This window comes from Cricetulus griseus, chromosome 10 (assembly GCF_003668045.3).
Source record: "Cricetulus griseus strain 17A/GY chromosome 10, alternate assembly CriGri-PICRH-1.0, whole genome shotgun sequence".
NCBI lineage: Eukaryota > Metazoa > Chordata > Mammalia > Rodentia > Cricetidae > Cricetulus > Cricetulus griseus.
In genome coordinates this window covers 13750565-13774533 of record NC_048603.1, presented here as the reverse complement: position 1 = coordinate 13774533, position 23969 = coordinate 13750565, and the positions used below count along the sequence as shown (strand labels likewise).

Genomic DNA, 23969 nt, shown 5'->3' with positions numbered 1-23969 from the left:
AGACCTAACAGTGCTGAAGGTATGCACAGAAGACACCAGTAGCCATCCCACAGCACAAACAAGTAGTTCAGGGACTGAGACAGCTTGACAGTTAAAAGAACATGACGCTCGTGCAGAGCACCCAGGTTCCGTTCCCAGCACCCACAGCCCTGTCATCCCAATTCCAGGGGAGCTGACGTTTTGCTCTGGCTTCCTCAGGCACCAGGAATACACTTGCTGCACAAACAAACATGCTTGCAAACTTTCATATACAAATAAAAACAAATCTTTTCAACAGACAAACACAGAAGTAGTACAAAAGTGAAAATCTAAAGATAGGGAACATTTGATAGAATAAAAAACACTTGTTTTACTTCAAAAAGCAAACTCATTTGTAACTTTTACTAGAAACAACCAGGTATGTATGGGAATACAGAGGGTCAAAGAAAAGGGCACTAAACAATTTCCCAGAAATAAGTTAACATTTCCCTCCCCAAACTTTATGGGAAACAACATGCAATAGAGAGGCCACTGTCCACATGAGAGAGTAAGTCTTAAGGTACTTGGCATGTGTGGGAAAAGCTGCTTTCGCTGTGGAATTCACTTCCACTCTGGGTACCACAGACAGCAATCTCCTGTCTTGCCCCTCAGCACAGACACCACTTCCTCAAAAGCTTGCTTGCTATACACACAGTCTGATTTTTTTATCCCTGACCACTACGCTATCCCAACAGTATGCCTTTATTAAAAAAAAAAAAAAAAAAAAAAAAAAAAAAAAAGCCATAACCACTGGCTTTTCTTGTCTGTTATGTTAATAAACTATTGGCTCTTATAGGGAAGGAAGGAAACAAGATTTTTCATGAATTTTCTCAAGATGTCAGTATTTCTTCTGAATAAAATGTTAAGTGACTTCAAAAGGTAGTACCTCTACAGCCATGATGATAACAGCAGCTTTCTTTTTGATTGTTGAGTTAGCAGGAAGATTTACTAAAGAATGCACACCCATCCCAAGACTACTGATCGGTGGGAGATCAAGCCAGTCCGGGTCCCGTATTCCTCCCATGCAATCTTTGGCCATCGGGTAGATGGTGCCATTTCCATCTCGGAGAATAATGGGAGACTCCTACAGCGGATGAAAAATGTGAACAGCGCTCAATCCCAATCAAAACTGATCACACACCCCTACTGTGACCATGCATGCCCAGATTCGAAGTACTTAAGAGGGTAAAACACAACAGCGAGAGCAAGAATTCATGTTCAGCCTAAGCTAGAGACTCTTATCAATGGGGGGGGGGGGGGGGGGGAGGCGGAAAAAGAGGGAAAAGGGTGAGAGTAACCAAAGATTGACTTTACAATAAGCATATTTATTTTCAAATAAACTAAGTGTTAGCAATAACAAATCAAATTTGCAACTCACAAATAGAATGTGATGAACATTCTAAATTCTTTAATTTCCAATCGGCACAAAAAAAGCCAGTCTTGTATCTTTTCTTAAATAGTAAAATGGAGCATCTTACCTGCCCAGCAGTGAAAATAGCTACATTCCTCTCATTCTGACCAAGAAAAGCAATGCTGCTTGTTGGGAAATTATTTTCTTGTTCAGCTTTTCCTGTAGCCAGGTCAAAGATACAGTACCGTACCCAGTTCCCCGTCTTCAGAATAGCATGGACACCTTTCAAAGGCACACAAATGAAAAGAAAACTTAGAGAATCTTACATATTACCAAATATTAGCAGTTACTAAATTTTAACCTCTCCAACAACAGTTAGGAATAAAGTCAGCCACATTTCACTCTATTATGCTACATGCCAGGGGCAAAAACTGTCAAGTCACTCAACAATTTTACCCATTCCCATGTGTGGCAGATGTAAACTGGAAAGACATGAACACTCACCTTTGGAATCTACATTCACTGCTAGTATTTCAGTTTTCTCTGGTATACAAAGCTTTTTAGGGGTCCTCTGAAAACAGTCAGGAACTTTCGGTGTGCCGCCAGTTTTGACAACCTGCCAACAACATAGGGATTTTTGCTCTCACTGTAACAAACCCAATGTGCCCATCCCAGAACCAACTGAGAAGCCCGCCCTCTCTGATACCTGCAGCTCGTCAATTCTAAGAAGCCTGCAGTCTTGCAGCAGCGAAGAAGGGTCAGCATCGGGGCCAGAGCTGTGCGGACAGTTTGTGCTACTGGATGTTCCTGGAAATTTGACAGCAACATAGGCACCATCTACCTTCAGCACCTGAAAATAAGAGGCAAATATGGTGAGTAACTATTAAAAACAGTTCATATGAAATTAACATGCAAATTTTGCCTGCCACCTAAGTCCTTATAAGTACTTGTCCTCAACGAGTACAACACTGTTGCATTAACCTGGACAAAACCATTAAAATTCTGCTGTCGTGTCCACATTCAAGTCTGAGAGAAGCTACTCACGGAGCCAAGGATCAAGAGGCGTGTTAACTACTCACTGGCCAAACTTCTCAGCTTCTTCTTTATTGCTCTAACCTGATAAAAAATTCTTTCGATCATTTGTGATGATATATATCCTAGGCTGCCCTTCACTATGCAGCACAGTGGCAACTTCAACAAATTCTGATGCTTCTGCCTCTACCTCCCAAGTGATGAGATTACAGATAAACGCCACCGTGCCCAGCCTGGGACTTTCTGCACCCATGCAGGTTGGCAGCCTAGAGAGCTACAACCCTCTTCAAATGGGATTAGCAGGACTGAATAAATTCACATCACCAGAGGGCACAGTGTGTGGCGACACTGCATCACCTTCCCTCATTTATAAATGAAAAATCATGTTTTCAAAGGTCACCATATTTTAGAAAACTAAAAGACAATTTTAAAAAAATTTAGGGTATCTCTACCTGTAGGGATATTCAAAATATGTACAAAAGGGTCAATTAATTAGTAGCACTCAAGCTACTGGCTTCTCTTTACTTGGCTTCTTGGAAGGAAAATCTTCAGCAGAAGACGAGGAGAAAGCACAAAGCAATTCACACAGAACAGTACTTAATGCTACCAATGGCCCCCTGCAGTTTCAGAATCCAGCCATGACTGCATCTGATTCAGCAGCAATGCGGAGTGAGCGTAAAGACTGGTGCATACGTGTAACAGAGTAAGTGTCCTGCAAGGTCCTGGAACTCTAGTTCCAAGGGATTCAGCACATAGGCACACACCTCCCAAACACATAAATAATAATCTCATCTCTCATCAACTTCTCTGTACATATAAAATTACCCCACATTAACCTAAAACAAAATGTCACTCCAAATGCTCAAGGCACATTATGACAGCATTCTTGGTTGCCAAAACTCGACTGTATCTGGAATTAACTAAAACTCAAGGGGCAGGGTACACCTGTGAGAAATTTTTTTTCTTTGTTAATCTGGATCTTTGGCGTGGGAAGCTACACCTTTAATCCATAGGTTTGGAGGTAGGAAAGTCCACCTAAATTTAATCTGACCAATACCTCCTACTGGCAACCTACATAAAAAAAAAAAAAAAAAAAAAAAAGGTCTTCAATCCCTTGCCTGCTTGCTCTCACTCTTGCTAGCTAGTCATTCCTTCACTGGCACTGGAGTATCCCAGTGTATACTGAAGACCAGATGAGACATCCAGCCTCATGCACTGAACTACTACTGGATTCTTGGACTTTCCACTGTGGCAGGCAGCCATTGTTGGACTAGCTGGACCACAGCCTCTAAGTCATTCTAATAAATCCTGTGTGTATGTGCCAGTGTGCGTGTGCATGTGCGTGCGTGAATGTGCCAGTGTGCAAGTGTGCGTGCGTGAATGAATATATATCCACTTCATCAGCTCGGTCCCCTAGACAGCCCTGACAAATGCAGCCCAGCATCATCTCTTCACCGTCAGCAGAGACCCACCACCATCAGACACAGCACTGGGACTGAAGGCACAGAAGGAGACAAGCTAAAGGCACCGTGAAGAAGAGGGTCTCAGACACTAACCAGAGAAATCCTTAGGGAACCAAAATGAATTAACTAGTAACCAAATCTCATCTACATTGAACAAACCTTGCCAACAGGAACATTCTTGACGTCTTCAACAAAAACCACTTCCCGAAGAGACCACTGCTCTTCGTTCACCTTCTCCTCTTCCTTCGGGGCAGGAGTTGATCGACGCCGTTCTTAGACAACAACAAAATGGTAAGTACCAAAAGAAAATGTAAAAAAATTTTACAGAATCCATCTAAGTACACCAGTAACGACCGTTTGTACAGCAATGCAGAATGCTTAAGAGCCCCCTCTTTTCTGAAAACTGAAACTCCCACCTGAGTAAACTCAGTAAATAAACAAGGGCTATAACTGGTTACTGCCTGACTACTAATGTAACTACACACTAAAATGAGCATGTGTGCCAACATGTAAAAAGGAGAATCTGCTATGTTCTTAAAACCACCATATAACTTCAAAGTGCGACTTTCAAGGAGCTTGAAATCCAAGGCACAGTTCTAATCGTAGCTTTATAAATTCTATAAAGCCTAAGCAACAGCTGAAATCCTGTCAAAATATACACAAGAGTTTAAGTCTCACAAAGAACTGGAAGACACACTGGATAGTCAGGGAGGGGTGATTTCCTTAGCGTTCTTCCACTTAAAGTTTTACAACAACAATAACAAATAGCAAAAGAACAGACAATATCTATAAAAAGCAGTTTTGTTTTTTTGTTTTTGTTTTTTTGTTTTTTTTTTTTTTTGGTTTTTTCGAGACAGGGTTTCTCTGTGTAGCTTTGGAGCCTATCCTGGCACTAGCTCTGGAGACCAGGCTGGCTTTGAACTCACAGAGATCCTGCCTCTGCCTCCCGAGTGCTGGGATTAAAGGCGTGCGCCACCAACGCCCGGCCTATAAAAAGCATTTTTAAATATTATTGAGTTGACAAGTCAGACAAGGAGCCCCTGTCGGCTTGGGTCTACACCATGCACAGAAACTTACTGTAGGGCATGGATGCACTGCTGGCAATCGAGGACGCGTCGCTGCAGGTAGAAGCCGGGGACGGGGGAGGACCCATCTCTGTTTTGACCGGCTCCTGCTTACTCTCAGGCCTAAAGTGAGAAAGCATTCTCTTTATAACGAGGAGTAAAACAGAAACTTTCAAACAACTTATCAAAACAAGTTTATAAGGGAGGGAAAAGTCTTATTCAATGGATAGAGTTTTAAACATAAAACTTATATAACTATAGTGTCATGCAATAAAAAACATACATGGTGCACATCAGAAAGAAAAAGAAAGAAAGAAAAAAAAAAAAGCAGGGCACTGGTGGCACACACCATTAATGAAAGCTCAGTGTTTCCCCATTTCTTTATGCAAACTCTTGATGGCCATGTGCACACAGAGAGCAGAGGCTGCAATACTCACTTTGTTTCGATGGCTTTGCTGGCTTTTTCCATGCTCTTCAGGCTCTCTGGAGAACGCAGCTGAAATCTACAGCTATCATTCATATTCCAAACTGACTCCATTAAGACACCAACTTTAGGAATCCCGGCACTGATTGAAAACGCAACTGCTCCAGCGTGATAAAGAGGATTATTTCTTAAGCATACCTAGCAAACAAAAGAAAATCACAACCAGGATGACGTAGCAAACAATGACAAATGTCTGCAAAAGTGGGCTTTCTATGTTTCCCAACACTAGCTTTCACTCAACAAGGGCTCACTGAACCTCATCCAACCATCTGATCCTCCTTCTAATCAACAGAGCCATCAGCGTGTCACAAAGCCAGGGTCAGCCGTTCCACTGAGGGACAAGTCAACAGAAAAGGTAAGAAATTGGAAATAGCTCAACATTTCAACTCAAATGTGAAGAAAACAGCTCTGTTTTTCTTTGTTTGGTGCCACTGTGAGCTATCTCTTCCTTAACTCTGATGCTCCATAGGAGCTAGCTAATACCTGTCTCTATGGTTGTTTCCCTCAGAAGGGCCGTTTACCAGCCAGAGGCTTCCATGCGCACTGTAATCTTTTAACTTAAAAGGAGCAGGTGTGACAGCTCAGGCCTAGAAATACCCCAGATTCCTAAATAAGCAAATAAATAAGTAAGTGTCAATAACATATACATTTCTTACCACTAGCTAAAGGACAATGAACATTAAAGGACCTTATAGAATAAGGTTATATGCCAAAGCTCTAAAAACCAGGTTTGTGGCACTCCCGTGCTGAATGCTGTCCTCTAAAGTGACACTGTAAGCAAACCACAATGGTGGCTTAGTTCTCCCCAAGACAATTATTACCATCAACTATAGTTTTTGGCATAGGTCTCAAAAGCAAACTTGGGAAAATGCTTTAGCCAGACTTACAGGAAAAGTAGTCCAGTCTGCCACCTCCTACCACAGCCAAAACAGTGGCTATGGGCCAATGTTCCTACCTTCTCTTATGGTCTCCACCCGGCATTTAGAGGCATAATGGTGCCTTCTTTCAATACCAGAACTCAGGAGACAGAGAAAAGAGCATCTATCTCTGTGAGTTTAAGCCCAGCCCAGTTTATATATAGCAAGTTGCAAGCTAAGTTTCAGAGCAGTCAGAGCTTCAAGGTGAAACCCCCACCTAAAGAAATAAATATATAAAATTCCCCACAAACTATCCTCAATAAGCTACAACTCTGCTATACTTTAAAAAATAAAATTTGCCAGGCAGTGGTGGCGCAGGCCTTTAATCCTAGCACTGGAGAGGCAGAGGCAGTTGGATCTCTGTGAGTTCCAGGACAGTCAAGGTGGTCACACAGAGAAACCCTGTCCCAATGAAAGAAAGAAAGAAAGAAGGAAGGAAGGAAGGAAGGAAGGAAGGAAGGAAGGAAGGAAGGAAGGAAGGAAGGAAGGAAATCTAGTGAAAGCTTAGAGACCAATGAATGTTGAAAAGATGGAGATGCAAACATCATTCGCTATATTACCACTAACGGACCTTACTTATTAATTAGCGCCTTGCAGACCCGGAGTGAGTGGAGCGCTCGGTTCGTATGTGGTCAATATTTTACAGACCCTGACTATTAGGAACTAGGGATGCAAGTGCAGCTGACCAACCATTCCTTCTGACAGCAAATCCATGCTTTGCTTTTCTGTGGCTCCATAACCCTCTGGTTTGAAAAGAAAAACTTACTTGTACCTCAGGGTACTTTGATGTGTTCTATCCTTCAGCAATATTACCAGTCTACTGTATTTAAAACTTTTCCTCTGGGCTGGAGTTTTAGGCTCTTAGCAATAAGAACACACACTGCTCCGAGAGAGGACGTGGGTCTGGCTCCCACATCAGAGCTCACAGCCAACTCTAACTCCAGTCCGAGAATCCAGCGCCAACCTGTCCTGCAGCTCCAGGCACACACGCCATGCAATACACACACACTGGCAAAGCAGTCAAGCACATGCGTCTATTTCTCACCTCCCCTGCTTACTAATATCATCACTTGTTACTTAAACAGCTGCTGCATTTTATTCAATTCAGTCAATAATTAATGCTGAAACTGGAATTTGAACAGAACAGGGAAAATAGGGATCCTATAGAAGAGATGCCTTAGCATCTGAGTGTGTCCAGATAGTGGGCATTTTTCTATTTGGAAGGCAAACAAAACTCATAACAAGACGGCCCTGGGCTTGGGGTGGTGAGTAGACAGACCCAGCACACTGAAGCTGGGGTCAATAGTGACCATTTCTTAAGACACAGGGGAGACGGTGAAAGAGCTGGAGAGGCGGCCAGCACGCCACATAGGAAACCCACATTTGTCCTACATCCCATGAACCCGGAAGCTTTCAAAACCTATTCTCATTCCAACACTGGCTACCATACATAAATAATGAATTTTTATAATAACAGATAAATCTCCAACAGATCCTTCTGATCTCCGGGCATCAATGTCCCAAAAAACTTTTCAGTTCTGTGGGCCATCCCATTTTAATAATCAGTGAGTATATACCTAATTTTTATGCCAGTAATAAAATCTTAACTGTGAAAAGTAGTCAAGAAAAATCAGTGCAATAGTCTGTAGTTACCTCTCTGCTAATCTTTTAAGAGTGTGAGTGTGTGCTTGTGCAGGCACACGCGCGCGCGTGCGTGCGTGCGTGCGTGCGTGTTACCTGCAGGACCCAGACCCAGAGTTGGAGTTACAGGGGGAGCTGTGAGCTGCCCAACAGGAATGCTCAAAACTCTCCAACAATGCAAGCTCTTAACCACTGAGCTCTGGCACCAGCCCTCTCAAAATCCTTTTACACCTATCTTGTGCACACACTTGTGTGTGCACGCGTGCCCTGGTGTCCAATGTGGAGGTTAGGGACAACTCAACAGAGTCAGTTCACTCCTTCCATTCTGTAGGTCCCAAGATTCAATCTCAGGTCATCAGATTAGCAGAAAGCTGAGACATCTCCATAACCCATTTTGACTAAACTCTCAGTATTTTCTCCTTCATTCAACTTGCTATCCTCTGGCTGAGGCTTTCAAAGATAATCCACTGTACAAAGATAAATGACTGATAGGTCCTGCAGGAGACCACTACACTTGGAAAAGCAATAAAGGGTTAGAAAATCATTTTTTAACGTAATACTAAAAGGTCCGGGCATTGTGCTGGCCTGCCTCTCTTACCTGGCAGAATCCACTCAGGCTGTATCATGGTCAGCCCAGGGTTCCATGGGAACTAAGTCTGCACGCAGGTGCAGAGGACCCCTTTAAAAGACAGACCCCTGCCCGTTTACACTCTCTTCTCTCTGTCTCTTCTCTTCCGCTCTCTCTGCCTCTCTATGGCGGTCAGCCATTAACCCTGTTCCTCTTCTCTCTCAGTCTCTCTACTCTGTCGGGCCTATAATAAACTGATTAATATGTCTAATATGTCTCATCTTGCGCCCCCCTCTTCTAAGTTAAGCAAAAGAGTAACAAACACCAACTCAGAGCCCCAAATCACCAATCTGTAGAAATGCAAGGATCTGACACCGCCTCTGACAATACCCCACAGAGCAGAGCAGTTTTTAAACCTGGGCTGTCAATCAACCACAGTCTTGCCCTACCCTGTCACTAGGACAACTTCAGCTAACATTCCTGAAAGGGTCACTCCAGGTTCTCTCTCTTTTGGAAAAGTACTAATGAGTTCTTAAAGCCAGGCCAATAAAGGAACTCAGCTCTGTAGGAAAAGCACAGGCAGACACAAGACTAGAGTCAACACAGTGTTATCTGACTGTAGAAAGAATAACAGAGCTACCAGAAATGGATACACTCAAGCTCACTCGCCTATAAAAATGCCTGTCCACAGGAATTGCTCATCACAAAAGGAAGCGTTTTGTTTTGTTTTAAGAGAAATGAGGCCATTTAGATAGATAGGCTTTACTCTGACCACTCACCTGAGTTCCAACAGTGATGTTTGGCATGGAGGAAAGGCCAGCACTGGATTTGGGCTTTTTGTTTTTTGCTCTAGCTTTCTCTAACATTTTCTTCCTTTGACTAAAAGGGACAACACCCCTGAAAGGAAAACCAAAGACTGGTCAAAGAAACCCACTAAGTGAACCTGAAATTACTTGTCACTTAAATATTGCTGGTCCATTGCTTCTCCAGATTTTTTATTTCAGAATAGTATTAATCTGCAATTGCTTCCAGCTTCACTCCACGCTATTTGTAACCCTATTAATAAATAACTGGATCCAGTTTTATTAAATCCTTAGGATTAAACTCTACAAAAAGTAATTTTTTCTTACAAATAATTGCTTTTGATGATGCAAATTTACTTGTACCCCCTGAAAATACAAAGAATAAATTTTGAACCCTATTAACAATAAATCTATATAAAGAAAAAATTCATGCAATGAAATTTTAAAATAACTTATGTCCTAAAATTTGCAATTCTGTAACAGCGAAGTACATGTATGTGTACAAAAGAGAGGATTAAAATTACCTGCAAATACTAGCAGTAATTATCTACGCACTGTAGGAGTCTGTAGCTGTGATTTATCCCATTCATGAAATTTAATAACATGTTTGCTAAGTATACAGTTTGCATAAATTTATTCTTACTTAAATGCTCTAAAGGAAAATTCATGTCTCTACAAAGCACTACCTTTTCAATGACCTTGAAGTGGTACTCTTCTCTTCCAAACTGCTTTCTATGTGACAAGAATACTCCATGAAAGACACTTACCACCAATATAAGTTATTCTCCAGCTGGGCGCAGGTATAAAGAGAACAGCAATGCAAAGAAACTATCCGCTCTCCTTGAAGTTCAGAGTAAGTCTGTGCCGTGTGCTCTAACTTAGAAGCCACAGAACTTAAAGTTTCGTCCACCCATGTAGCAACCTAAGGAAAGAAAAGCAGAGGCCTAAGGAAAAAGAAGTCTCTTTCCCAAGAGCTGTGGTCAGCACGAGAGCAAGGCATAATGCAGTCTATCATTCAGAAAAGGCTCCTGGGCTGCAGAGATGGCTCAGTGATTAAGAGCACTTGCTGCTCTTGCACAGACCTAAGGCTCGGCTGCTACCACACACATGGAGGGTCACAGTCATCTATAACTACAGTCCCAGGACAGGCGGCACCCTCCTCTGACAACCATGGCCTCCAGGCATGCACATAACACACCGACACATTTGCAATCCAGCAAAGCACTCAGCATACACACAAGAATAAGCCTGAGGGTCCTCAGTAACACTCAAACACTTTCTTCAATAGTAAATCAAATCCCAACCATTTCTAAGCCACTAACCAAGACTAAATGTGCTCCTCTTTGGGGTTAGGAGGAAGGCAACATCTACCACAGTCGAGGCTGACCTCAAACTTGTCATCTTCCGGCTTCAGCACCCCAACTGCTAGAAGTACAGCCATGGGCCACCAAACTCTTGCTCTAAGAATTTGTAATAGAATTCAGTAGCTTTGAGCCACGCCTGACCTCATGTGAAGGGGACATCAACGCCTTCAATCACCTTCCACAGCTCCTTGCACCACTCCCCTGCCTCTTAGCACCTCCCCTGCTAGCTTCTCTCAGGTAGAAAGCCACTTTAAACCCTGAGTTACCTATTACATATACAAACGTGCAGGATGAGCCGTAACCCACCATATGTAAGGGGAGAACAGACTCTCAAATGTTGCCATCTTACCTCCAAAGTGAGCCATGTGCCCACGCGCAGTTATACTAAGTAACTGTAAATAGCTTCAAAGCTGAATTACAGTAAAAATTAGCTAACAAAAAAATGGGATTGCTGTAGATGTTAAAAGGCTTTTCTCATGGACCAACAGAAGAAAGACGAAAGAAGATGAAAAGGGGCACACCACACCACAACTTTAACCGTGAAGCAAATGTCCATCAATGTGAATGCTTCCTACCTTGTTATTTTCTGTAGCTACAGTTGCTCTTATGCTATTTGCAGATAGGAGGACTATCTTTTCATTGGTCAACCCCAAAAATGCTGCTCGTGGATGGTGTAATGAAGGATTCTTTGAAAGCACAAGAAAAATGTATTACTATTTATTTCTTATGTTGCTATGTAGATCATTCATTCAAGATTCGCGACAAGTACCTGGGTACTTCTATAAGGCTCCGCCTCACTCCATCTCCACTGATGAAGCTCTCCTTTACTGCTGACAGCGAGAAGCTCAGAATACAGGGCCCCAATGCAGGTAAATTTTGTTCCATCCTATAGAGTAAAAACAAAACCATGAATACAGAAATTGCCAAATCCCTTAGTCTAGACGCCACTTTTAATCCCTACAAATCTCGAATGCAAATCTCTAGTAAGCAAATAATTCACAATCTCAAGATTCTCAAGCCCACGGCTCCCTTTCAGGGACTTGTTCTCCTTCAGCTTCCTGTTGTTTGCAGAACCATGTCCACAGGGTATCACACGACTGCCCTTGCTGCTGCCTCTGCCTCCACTTCAGATATTCCATGCATGTCCTTTCCTCAATCTGTGCTAGGAAGACTCTCAGCTCTCAGTACACTGCACAGCCCAGAACACTTTTATCAGCCTATCTGAGACAAATATAAGATCTTCTTTGCCACAGTAACCTCAGAACAGTCCACGGAAAACACTCAGTATGTGTGCTGAACAAGGGCGTGGGTGGGGGGTGTAAGTCCCTTGCAAACTGCTGAACAAAATGTCCCTATCAGCTTTTTAAGGTAAAGGTTCATTAAGTTTTAAGGGGAAAGAGACATAAACAATGTAACAGCCTAGGACACAACTATATCTAAAACAAGCATCAACTGGCACTAACAGGATCTTTCTTGGTCGGCTCAGCTATGGTGCTGACCTAACTGGGGTATCTATCAGGGCTCTCAGCACAGGTCGCTCGTCAGAATGTATAAAGAAGCTCCCTGGTTTGAATCTGACTGCATCTGCATCAACCACCCCACGTCCAATCACCTCACAGATGGCATGAGAATGACACCAAAAGAAATTTTAACTCTTCAAGTCACCAATCCTTACTCCCAAAATAATGGGCTTCTCAAGGCCACTGCCTTGTAGGAGCTGCACTGCATCTTACCTTTTCTCTCTCTCCCTCTTCTCTCAACCCTTTAGCTAAAATGAAATACAATGGCTGGGCCGGCCGTGTGTGGCGCACATCTTTAATCCCAGCACTTAGGAGGAAAAGGCAGGAGGATCACAGAGTCACAAGACCACCAAGGCTACACAGAGAGACCCTTTCTTGAAGAACAAACAAAACAGTAAAAACAAATTAAAATATAATAGAAGTCCAAAATCTAGGTCCACCTCCTAAAGTAACCTGATACTGTTATTTCTCTAAACACATTTTTCAGGTCTGAAATGAACATATTTTAACAAGCATCGGGGAGGGGAGGGGAGGGGAGGGAGGGAGGGAGGGGAGGGGAGGGAGGGAGGGGAGGGGAAGGGAGGGGAGGGAGGGAGGGGAAGGGAGGGGAGGGGAGGGGGTGAACTAACAGATCACACACAGCACAAGCGAGGCTTCATCAGACTCAGCCTGAGCACACTGCTCCCCACTTCCCCATCTGTGCTCCCAAACATGGCTGTCCCCACACATCTCCACCCCGTGTCCCCTAATGACAGCCCCCTTCTAACCCCTTTCACCTCCATCTCCAGCGAGACGGCCTACCTCCCTCAAAGGTCACACACGGTCACACACACTGAACATAGCCCCTTCTTGTACCCCTTTCCCACAACAACCACTCAAACTAGCCCGTCCTTCAGTCCACCTGGTGGTGAACTAAATTCTCACCTAAGCCATTACCAGCTTTCTGAAACAAACACAATAGTACTTCCAGTGCCAAGTGGATACTCTATACATGTTTTATCCATCTGCTCGCCACAAACTCTACAAGCCAGCCATGTATGCTAGCGCACACCTAAGTCCTCATGCTGAGGAAGGGAGACCAAGAGCTCACGGATAGCCTGGGTCACAGAGTTCACTAACCACTTTCTCCACTCCCTCACCACCACACCATGTTCCCTCTAGACGGCGTCACTGTCCCCTCCTGCTCCACCTTCAGCCTCCACGACTACATTAACAAGCACACTACGCTCTGAAACACGATGTCCAGGGTTACCTGCAGGACTTTGAAAAGAAGCAGAGCTGGCATACAACAAACATATTTCAGTATCAGCTTAAGCATGATGGAGGGAGGGATGGGGGGAGGGGGGGGGAAGACAACAAAAGCCACATCCAAAAGCATGAGTATGGGCTTCTCCGAATCATGGAAACCGAGACATGCCCAAGTCTGTGGGTATCCTCAAGTATCTCCTACAAGGTCCACCCTCACCTGTGGCTTCTTCCCCCCCCCCCCACCTCCACTAGATGCACCTGGTAGCCCTCTCCTCTTGTCTTTTTCTCTCAATCTGGCAACAAACCAGAGAGTGACACACTTGGTTAAGGTCTTCCAAGTTTGCCCAACAATCCTACAAACATGCTCACAGCTAACATGATGCCCTTTTCTTATGTATATGTATGTACACACACACACACACACACACACACACACACACACACACACACACACACCCAATGGTGTTCTCTTCCTTAAACAGACAAAACCTCACCAACCTCATCACAGCAATTCTCTAGACTCTGTGGGACCACGAGGTCACTCAAGATCTATACCTCAACTCCTTGGCAAGTTGACTTCAGCCATCTACACTATACAATGCAATCGCCAGCCTGGGGGACAGAAAAATCACGGACTTGCATGTCACTGAACACTAAATACAGCATATTTATTTCCATGACCAAAAGAACAGCAGCAGCAGCAGATGCTGTCGTGCCATTGGGTCAGCTGTGGCTACTCCACCTCATCTCCTCCTTCCTAACAATGTGCTTTTCCTGTGTGTTTTGTTTTAATCATATCATCAAACTGCATTTTTACAAACTTTGCAAACTTTGTTTCTGTCTTGTTTTCCTGTAGTCACTATGAAACACAAGTTGTCCTTGAACACATGCAATCCTCCTGAGTGCTGGGATCACAGGAATGCCTCAATGAAGCAAACTGAAAACCATGGTAAAGATGCAGCAACACAGCTAATAACGGTGTCGGTGGTAACCAATGTACTCTGGCTTCTCTTGTTTCTAATTGCTTCACTTAGTGGACTTCCTCTAATTCTACCCCTTCTGTGACAGATTTTGCTGACTACCCCAATTTATTTCCACATTCTGGTGGAGATGAACAAGGGAGCACCCCCTCTCTATAAGGTGACTTCACCCCTCTGGGCACATAATCACATCCCTCACAGTATGTGGTCCATAAACGCACGCCACAGTACCCACCTACCCACAGGAATGAACACAATAAATAAGTAAATAGATGAGTATAAAAAAAATAAAGAATGTGAATTAGGTAATTCCCTGAAATTAAATATATATGAATTTTATATGAATTAAATATATATGAATTTTTTTTTTTTTTACCTCAGAAGACTGTTTCCTACTTAGGAACCCTACCAGGCTCTGGCTTCACTGTTGACTACATCACTAACAAGCTACATGGGCATGTCAGAAACAGGGAGTCTTCTCGTCAATGTGAAGTGCTCAAAGTTTGTAGCAAATAATAGGCCAGAGCTAAAGCGATGGCTCAGTGGTTAAGAGTTCTGCCTACTCTCACAGAGCATCCAGGTTCAAGTCCAGCAGTCGAACAGCATCTAACAACCTTCCAACAGCCTTCCAGGGACGCCAAACACATGGTACACAAACATGCATGCAAGCAAATATTTGCTATACATGAAAGAAAAAGTTTTTTAAAAGACCAAATAGTTCAAACACAAGTTATAAAAATTCCAATGGCTATAACTATACAAAATTAAGACTACCTTGTCATATACTGATAAACTAAGAATGTAAAAACGCATTATCCTATCAAAATAGTGCACCAGGTGGTAGTGCCTTTAATTCCAGCACTTGGGAGGCAGAGGCGGCCAGCCGGGTCTACAGTGAGATCCAAGACAGTCAGAGCTACACAGAGAAACCCTGTCTCGAAAAACAAACCAACCAACCAGACAATCAATCAAACAAACAAACAAACAGAATTAGTCCCACTCGACTATCTGTAGAATTAGGGGGGAAAGAAGGGTATAGTTTCCATGGACTTCTAAAGAGCCTTTGAAAACAAATGAACTGACCTGGGAACACACACCACCCCCAGACTGCACCTGTGCAGAGGCATCTGGGAAGATCCCAATCAGCTTCACAAGCCCTAGGTGTACTGAGGATTCACTGACTGTTTTATTTTCCAAGTCCCTTTCCCATGTGGTCTACTCGGTCCACTACTGTGCAAACATCAACTCACTGCCACGGCACAAAATAACACAGCTATCTGACTCCCCAAACACAAGAGCCCTCATCCTGTTTAGACATGCATGCTGCATCGATAACCAGAGCTTGCCCCGTAGAAACTAGGGTCCATCTGGCATTTCAAATTTAGCAAAGTAAATCTCTACCAAAGATTATAACAATTTTTCTTTGCTGTCTCTCTCTCTCTCTCTCTCTCTCTCTCTCTCTCTCTCTCTCTCTCTCTCTCTCTGTGTGGTGTGTGTGTGTGTGTGTGTGTGTGTGTGTGTGTGTGTGTGTGGTGTGTGTGTGGGTTTTTTATTTTTTTTGAGACAGGGTTTCTCTGTGTAGCTCTTGTAGACCAGGCTGGCCTCAAACTCACAGAGACCCAACTGCCTCTGCCTCCTGCGTGCTGGGATTAAAGGCGTGCGCCACCAATGCCCGGCTATTATAACAATGATTAAAATAATTATCACCAGGAACAATGTCCTGGAGGACGAGTGCTCAGGGTCACTGAGACCATCAGCCCAGTGTCTCTGATTCACTCGGTCAGCAGCAACACCACTGGACCTGGGCAATGTTTCGAAAGCTGCTCAGTGGTCTGCTTCTAAAACAAAAGGCAGATGAGAACTTTAAAGGTGCTGCCTCTTTTAATAGTCCTACAACAACCAGAATAAATAAAACAGAGACCCTTTAGTGGAGGAGAGGTTGTTAGGGACCTACTCAAAAATATAAACCTTTTCCAAATACCTTCTCAGGCCACCACTGCAAATCTTCCCCCAGAGACACTGGACTTTGGACAGGCGTGCTCTTCTTATCCGGGTTTGGCTCTCCTTCTTTGCTGGAAGAGCCCCTCTCATTATCAAATGAGGCTCCATCGAGCCACCTTCGTTCCCGCAAACGTAGAACAGATTCCCGCTCCCGCAAAAGCTCCGAGTCTCTCTCTAAGGGAAGAAGGAGAACTGGTATGCAATGGGGTCACACCAGTGGGACAGAAGTAAGCCACTCTCTAGTACACACCCTGCAGGACGCAGCGAACAGCACTTCAGATACTCAAAATGCACACAAGCAATAGCTAATTAGGCTGACAAGAGACACAAGCATCACGTGACTGGCTGGCAATTATAGACTAGAATATTCTGAGGAATCCCAGTGCTTCCAGAGCAGATTTTAGAACAAAATAATTTAATTTAGTTTTTTTTAATGGCTTTAACTAGTCTAGAATTATTTCATTACTTCATTCATATTACCCATATGAAATTCATATCATACCATTAGAAATACTTAGTATGAGAGTCTTTGATTTATAAATTAGAATTTATAAACAAAAGAATGTAAGCAAACTGGGAGGCTAGTTTTTATGTCAACTTGACAGTAGTCTAGAAAGAAAACATATCGACTGGCAAAACGACCCTACCAGACTAGCCCATGCAATTTTTCTGAATAGTGGTTGCTGTGGAAAGAAGGACCCAGCCCACTGTGTAAGACAGGTATGGCCCTGGGTGTGTAAGAGAGCAGGCTGAGCAGCACCCTCCGGGGTGCACCAGCTCCTCCTGGTTTCTGTGCTGCCTGCATCCTGGGCCTGCTTCCCTCAGACTGTGATGTATAAGTGTAACAAAACCAACCTTCTCCTTCCTAAACCACTTTTGCTCATAGTGTCTTATCTCAGCAACTGAAACCCTGAGGCACAAACCAAGAGTATTTACCACAAATCTTTGAGGTTTGCTGTTTTCAATGAACAAATAAACAAAAAAAAAAAAAAAAAAAAAAAAAAAAAAAACTTAAATAAAAACTCAAGTCCTTGTGAAAGATAAATTTATAGCATGGATTTTATGGCTAAGTCATTTAAGATGCCTTGAGAAAATAACAGTGGGGGGGGGGGCGCGCTTTCTAGAGAGTCTTTGTACTGTCCTTAAAACTGGCCTCAAATTATCTAAGGTGTAACAGTCAGAAGAGCCAGGTGTGAGTCGCACACCTTTCTTTCCAGCCCTTGGAGAGGCCAGAGAAGGTGACTCTCTGACTTCAATGACATCCAGAGCTATACAAAGAAACTCTGTCCTGACAAAATAAATAACATAGTAAAAAGAAACTTTCTCAGGATTTTAATAGGAAAGATTAGCGACTGTAGGTAGCTCAACCACATAAAATTGCTACATTTGAGGCTAGGCATATAGCTCAAGGTAACCAACTTGTCCAGCATGTGACAGGCTTTGGTTTCAATTCCCCAACACCACTAAAACAAAAACTGCCACACTGCCCAAGTCAAAAGCTATTTCACATAACTCAAACTAAAAATATCTACACAGAATGAACTGAAGAAATGTAGGAGTTGCTAATGTCAGAACATAAGTATTTAAAAACTGCACACTTGTTCATTTTAAAGCAATACAGTTTAAGCTGCTACATGTGTCCCTGGGAACCAGTCACCCACAGAGGTAGGAGTTTTAAGGACTCAGCTTCTAAGTACCAAGGATCTGCAGCAAGGTCATCCTTAACAGAACACAGCATCTTTTCTAGTTTACTGACTATTGGTAATTATAGCTTTTTGTCTATTATTCAAATCAAGCAGTTTTGAACTCTGGAAAGCAAAAAAAAAAAAAAAAAAAATCTGAGTCATAATGTAAGCTTTACGTATGCCTACTAGAGGTTGGCTAAGTGGCGGAAAATCTGCACTATATACCTTGTAAAGATTTTAAACTTGTACAAACAAGTATCCGTTCATTTAATACTGGCCCGTCTGGTGTTTCATATTTCACTCTTAAATCTACTCAGCATCTAAAATGAACATGACTATAATGTTTTAATCAAACAAGAAAGATTTTTTTTTTCTAAATGATACATGCCACTGTGAACTAGAATTCTGCTTTTAGTTAGATGGAAATCTATCTTAACTAGGTAAAAATAGACTTTGGTATGTGCTATACAATATAAGATCCTCTTTGAAATACTCTTGTATTTTGTATCCAAAATACGAAAACCTAGTTTTGAAGCCATGGCGCCCTAGTCCAATGACATGTAATGACTTCACGTGACTGTAATATTCTAAGCTCAGATACAGATGTGTTTACCAATATCTTTCCACACAGCAAGCCCACAACCAAGAAGAAATAAATACAAAATTACCTCGAGATGAGCCTAGCCTAGAAAGTGATGAACGACGAAAAGAAGGGTAACCAAAATAGCTAATGTCCTCAGAAAACATAGCATCAGCATCAATAATGACACTTGGGTGGGCAGAGTGAATGTCAGCATCGAGGAGAGACATGAGATCCTCTAAAACAAACACAAACAAAGATAAATGGAGCAGCTACAGGTAGTGCATCTTAGACCACTAAAAGACCACTAACAACTACAATACATTAAAATCAGGGACTGAAAAAAAAAAAAAAAAAGATGACAAGATCTAGGAAATAAAGTTAACATTATATACACAGATCTTAAGGACTATCACATGCATAATTGCTACAGGCTCTGTTTACTAAATTACAGACTACTTTTAAGATACTTAACAATATCACAGAAACAAAATACAAACTATAAATAAATGCAGTTCAGAAAGCACCAATGTTCAGTAATCACATCATCAAAAACAATATCCCACATGTCAGTTAGGGATAAATCCATCAATACAATCATGTCCTAATTCAGATCAAGCACAAATCCACTGAGTAAAAATATTTTCCCTTAAAAGGCACTTTATAATCAAAATGAATAGCAAGAAATATCCACCACCTTCCAAAAAACAGACATAACCACCAGAGGAGCAGCCCGGCAGGAGGAAGGTATGAGAACAAGGTACCGACCTCCCGGCAAGTAAGATTCACTGGCTGTGTCGTCCCCATCATCTCCATCTTCATCATCTCGGCTGAGTAAATTATTTACAGCAAGGTTTACATCCAGGTTTGTCCGCTGAAGTTCTCGAATAATGACACTTCTAGATTTGCCTTGTAAAACAACCTGGGCCTAAAATAAACAAAGGATAGTGCTATGCTAACTTGCTATCACTTACTAAAGTCTCTTTATTAAACCGATAAAGAGAAAGCCACAGTTTCAACTCTTCATGGCCATGAGTATGAGCCCTGCATCCCGTCAGCCTCCCCTCCCCCTCTTGCCTTTGCAGCAAAGGCCCTGAAAGAGCATACCTGTGAAATCAGCTCCTCGGGGATGACTGATGCTGGAATAACCGGCTGGGGCTGACTGCCCAGAAGTCCAGACCCCCGATCCCGCCCCGTCCGAATGACTCTAGTCTGTCGCCGAGAGTCTCGAGCTCCAGCAGACGACCTGCCAGAGGAGCCGCCTCCACTTCCCCCGACTCCAGAACTCCAGCGGCTCCTACATGTTGGATAATTTGTAAAATGTTTAAACAATTCACTCTAGGAAATCATGTTGAGTATCATTCTTGTACATCAGCTAGATAAATTTCAGGAACAAACTCGGTGTACATTTATAATATGTAACTATAAATTCACTTTTAAACAATAAACACAACATCCTTTCTGTCTTTGTTGAAAGCCTGCATACAGAGGTGGCCATGGCAGGGTCTCTCTGTAATCCCCAACACTAGGAGACACAGGTCCATCCTGGGTTACAAACCCACGACAAAAGGGAAAGGGGCATGCCTGAGGAAATAGTTAAGCCCATAAACAGGAGGATCCCAGACTCTCTTGATGGCCAGCCCAGCTAAGTGGGTGACACCCAGTTCAGTGCCCTGCTACAGGGACTACAGAGGAGGCTTGGCATGGGCCTCTACACAGGGTGCACCCACACTCACACCTACAAATGCACATATACACAAACACCTATACATATTTGCAGAAAAGTGGGAGAACTACACCAATGAGTCTAAAACAATATATTAAGCAGAGTGACTTTATGTCCTAGTCAACTGTGAAAGTGCCAATTTAAGCCTACTGTGTGAATCTAATTACTAATTTCATCTAAAAATGCCCCAGTCTGGTTAACAATCTATGTGGCCAATGAACACAAAAGAAATGAAGTGCTATTTCTACTAAGTAGTACACACCATTACCCCCTTAGCAAGCAACGCTAAAGACCTGATGGACTATGTTATCTAAGCTCACATATATGCCCACGCTAACAAACTAATCCCCAACACTAGAGACACAGGTCCAGCCTGGGTCAAAAGGTATATAAACAGGTCTCATGAAAAAAGTGGAGATTATATATCTGCTTACCAAAAGAATTCATTCCTCTGTTTAAATTTAGTACCTACCAATGGTTTCGATTCAGTGTAATGGTCCCAGCTGACAACTTTGGGAACCCTGGCATTCAGTTTAGGCACAGTTACTGTGGCCGTAAAGAATGTACCCTAAACATTCTTCTGACCAACCTGTGCTTTATACAGAGATGAATATGCTATGCTAAGCACACAGCACTGGGTGAGTTTTACAAGATGGTACTAAATGTGCGATTCCTTTTATCCATAACAAAGGCAGAGGCAAAGGGCAGGCAGATCTCTGAGTTTGAGGCTAGTCTTCAGAACTAGTTCCAGGACAGCCATGGCGGGCGGGCACACACAAATACACACATCAAGCAAAACAGGGGGGGGGGGGGGGGGGGGCGGGCGCGGCGGCAGACAAAGTATAGCTGGGTGTGATGGTACATATCAATAATTCCAACACTTGGATGGCAGGGGCAACTGAATCTCTGTGGGTTCAAGGCCAACCTGGTCTGCAGAGTGAGTTACAGGACAGCCAGGACTATGTAGATACCCTGTCTCAAATTCCAAAACAGAACTAAAGTATAAAATGAATAAACACACATGCCTAGAATTTTCAAATAGCTTCTTTAATTTGACAGTATATAAACTTCACATAAAATGGTATGAGCTTAATTTAAAAAAAAAAAAAAGCACACCACCTTATTTAGATACCAAAAAGAAATGTTAAATTTTTTTCCCAAAAAAATAATCCACAGGTAGATGGGCCAAACACAAAACTGTGTATTTTAAATTTTCAAATCACACAACACCATTAAGGGACACTATAGATGTTTGGCACGTCTACTGGTCAGCAAATCTAGATTCTGTAATTAGTTCATGTGGGCTGGATAATACTGCTGTGATCGTCACAGACGTCGTCACAGAACAGAATGCCTGCAACCAGACACCACTTACCCCAGAGTGTTGCCTGCCAGCCTGCCCAGAGTCTCAGAACCTGAGAGAAACCACGGAGAGTCACTCGTCCTGCCAGGCCTAGAAGTCCTCCCTGCCCCTGAGCTGCTATTCAGTTTTGACCTAGGAAAATTCAAGAGATAAACTGTCATACGTCATACAACAACCCATGCTACTAGGGGAGGCTAGAACCTCCCGTGTACACTGACTTCCTGCTCGACAAGTCGGGCTACTCCTACTAAGATATGCAGCTGCCCGACACTCACATTCCTTCCTAGTAGAAACTGTTCTCAATTTTCAAATAGAAATGAATGAATGAATGGTAAATAGTAAATTTTCTTTACATTTTAAAATTGATCATGAAACAGTCAAGTAGGGGTCGTATCTTATGAAGCACCTTTTAATACACTATAATTTTTAAAGACCAAAATTTGAAGAGGGAGAAAAAACTTGACTGCTTTCAAACTGACATGAGCTGCCCAGCCATTTCAGTGGCCCGGGCAAGCAGCACAGCCCTGTATTCCCCACTCCGCTCCGTGGGAAGGCAGAGCAACGGAGCATCTCTAGCACACGGCTCCTGGAGCAGCCTCAAAACCTCCCACCCCAGCAGCTCATTTTCATCATTTGAGGAAAACCAAGATCAAAACACTGGTTTTCTGAAATGCCTTCTAAGGGCTAAATGCACATTGCATTAAATACAAAATCCACTTGTCTACTATGTATTATGCTCCAGGTTGATTCTCAAAATCACACCCACACAGAGCTTTTAAAAAAAAAAAAAAAAAAAGTTGCCTTACCCATCGTTATTATCAGGTTTGCCCAATTCCAGTCTGTCTGGTTGTACTGAAAAACCAATTCTACAAATTCTGCCATCCTAAAAGCAAAGAAAACATGTAAAACTCTGAAAAACATTACAGTTTTAATTTATTCAATAATCAGACTCTGCCTATTACTGTCAACTCAGAGGACAATCCCCTGAGAGGAAGCACAGACCTGGGCTGAGGAACATGACAGAGTACAAAAAGTCGTTAGGAAACCCCTCGGAACAGTTCAACAGCCTGACTGAATTATTCGGAGTAAGCACTGTATTATAGTGACTGCGTAGCAATCTTCCCGTTCTCTTATGAACCAGTCTCCAGGCCAGAGTCTCTGGGCATAAGGAAACTCCTCCAAGCGCCTCCCGTTTTCCTTGACTAAAGGGAAGAACTGATGCAGGTGGACTCACTCTTTACTTTTCAGTTCTCTACCTTATGGGGAATAATTTACCTCAAGGAGAAAGGCAGCGTGATTCGGTCCTACAACACACTGTTTTATAGTAGCCTGCTCCAGGACATTCAAAGGCGGGTGGCTAGGGAAAAAGAAACAAGCATGTGAGTGAAGTTGTCTTTTTCATTGAAAACAAAAGGAACTAACTCCTAAACTGAACTGCAAAGCAATAAATACAGTATAATAGGCACCGCAGTTGCACGGCAGTTGCACGGCAGTTGCACGGCAGTTGCACGGCAGTTGCACGGCAGTTGCACGGCAGTTGCACGGCACTTGCACGGCAGTTGCACGGCAGTTGCACGGCAGTTGCACGGCACTTGCACGGCAGTTGCACGGCATGCCAAACTGCTTAAAAACAGCATGTCTCACCTGTTCAGATTGTACTTGTTCAGCTTCTCTGAAACTTCCCGTAACCTTAAAACACAAAAGCCAAGTATTAATAAACCCGGAACTGGTCCTGCATAAGCAATATGGGCTCTGTCGGACACACACCAGTCCTGGGCTGATCCCCACAGACACACACAGAGCAACCACAAGGAGGCGCTGTCAACTCCTCTCCCTTTCTAACCCAACAGCAAATCCAGTATAAACCACGCTCCAGTTTGTGTAACAAACACCAGCAGCAAAACTGCTTCCTGGCTAAATGCCAATGGAAAACTCAGTTTTAAAACTTCAGTTTAGCCAGTTGGTAATGGTGCACGGCACTAATCCCAGCACTCGGGAGGCAGAGGCAGGCAGATCTCTGTGAGTTTAGGCCAGCCTGGTTGGTCTCCACAATGAGTTTGAGGACAGCCAGAGAACTACATGGTGAGACCTTGCTGGGGTGGGTTTGGGAGGAGGGTTCAACTTTTATCTGTATCAAAGTTTATGAAAGCACATGACTGTC

General features: G+C 43.0%; 1 protein-coding gene across 1 annotated transcript in view; it reads right to left on the bottom strand.

The window, feature by feature from the left end:
* Ubr5 (ubiquitin protein ligase E3 component n-recognin 5) overlaps positions 1-23623 on the bottom strand; it is a 68781-nt gene extending 45158 nt beyond the window's left edge. The window contains exons 1-19 of the mRNA XM_027431380.2: positions 23453-23623; positions 23084-23165; positions 22615-22691; positions 21821-21940; positions 19827-20016; positions 19488-19647; positions 18808-18957; positions 16435-16628; positions 11475-11591; positions 11281-11391; positions 10109-10263; positions 9318-9435; positions 5366-5550; positions 4942-5051; positions 4024-4136; positions 2076-2219; positions 1874-1985; positions 1497-1651; positions 905-1102 (exon numbers count right to left, since the gene is read on the bottom strand). Coding sequence (XP_027287181.1) covers positions 905-1102; positions 1497-1651; positions 1874-1985; positions 2076-2219; positions 4024-4136; positions 4942-5051; positions 5366-5550; positions 9318-9435; positions 10109-10263; positions 11281-11391; positions 11475-11591; positions 16435-16628; positions 18808-18949 — 1854 coding nt within the window. The 5' untranslated portion in view covers positions 18950-18957; positions 19488-19647; positions 19827-20016; ... (2 more) ...; positions 23084-23165; positions 23453-23623. The remainder of the gene's footprint in view (positions 1-904; positions 1103-1496; positions 1652-1873; positions 1986-2075; positions 2220-4023; positions 4137-4941; positions 5052-5365; positions 5551-9317; positions 9436-10108; positions 10264-11280; positions 11392-11474; positions 11592-16434; positions 16629-18807; positions 18958-19487; positions 19648-19826; positions 20017-21820; positions 21941-22614; positions 22692-23083; positions 23166-23452) is intronic.
* Between the last annotated feature and the right edge of the window lie 346 nt (positions 23624-23969).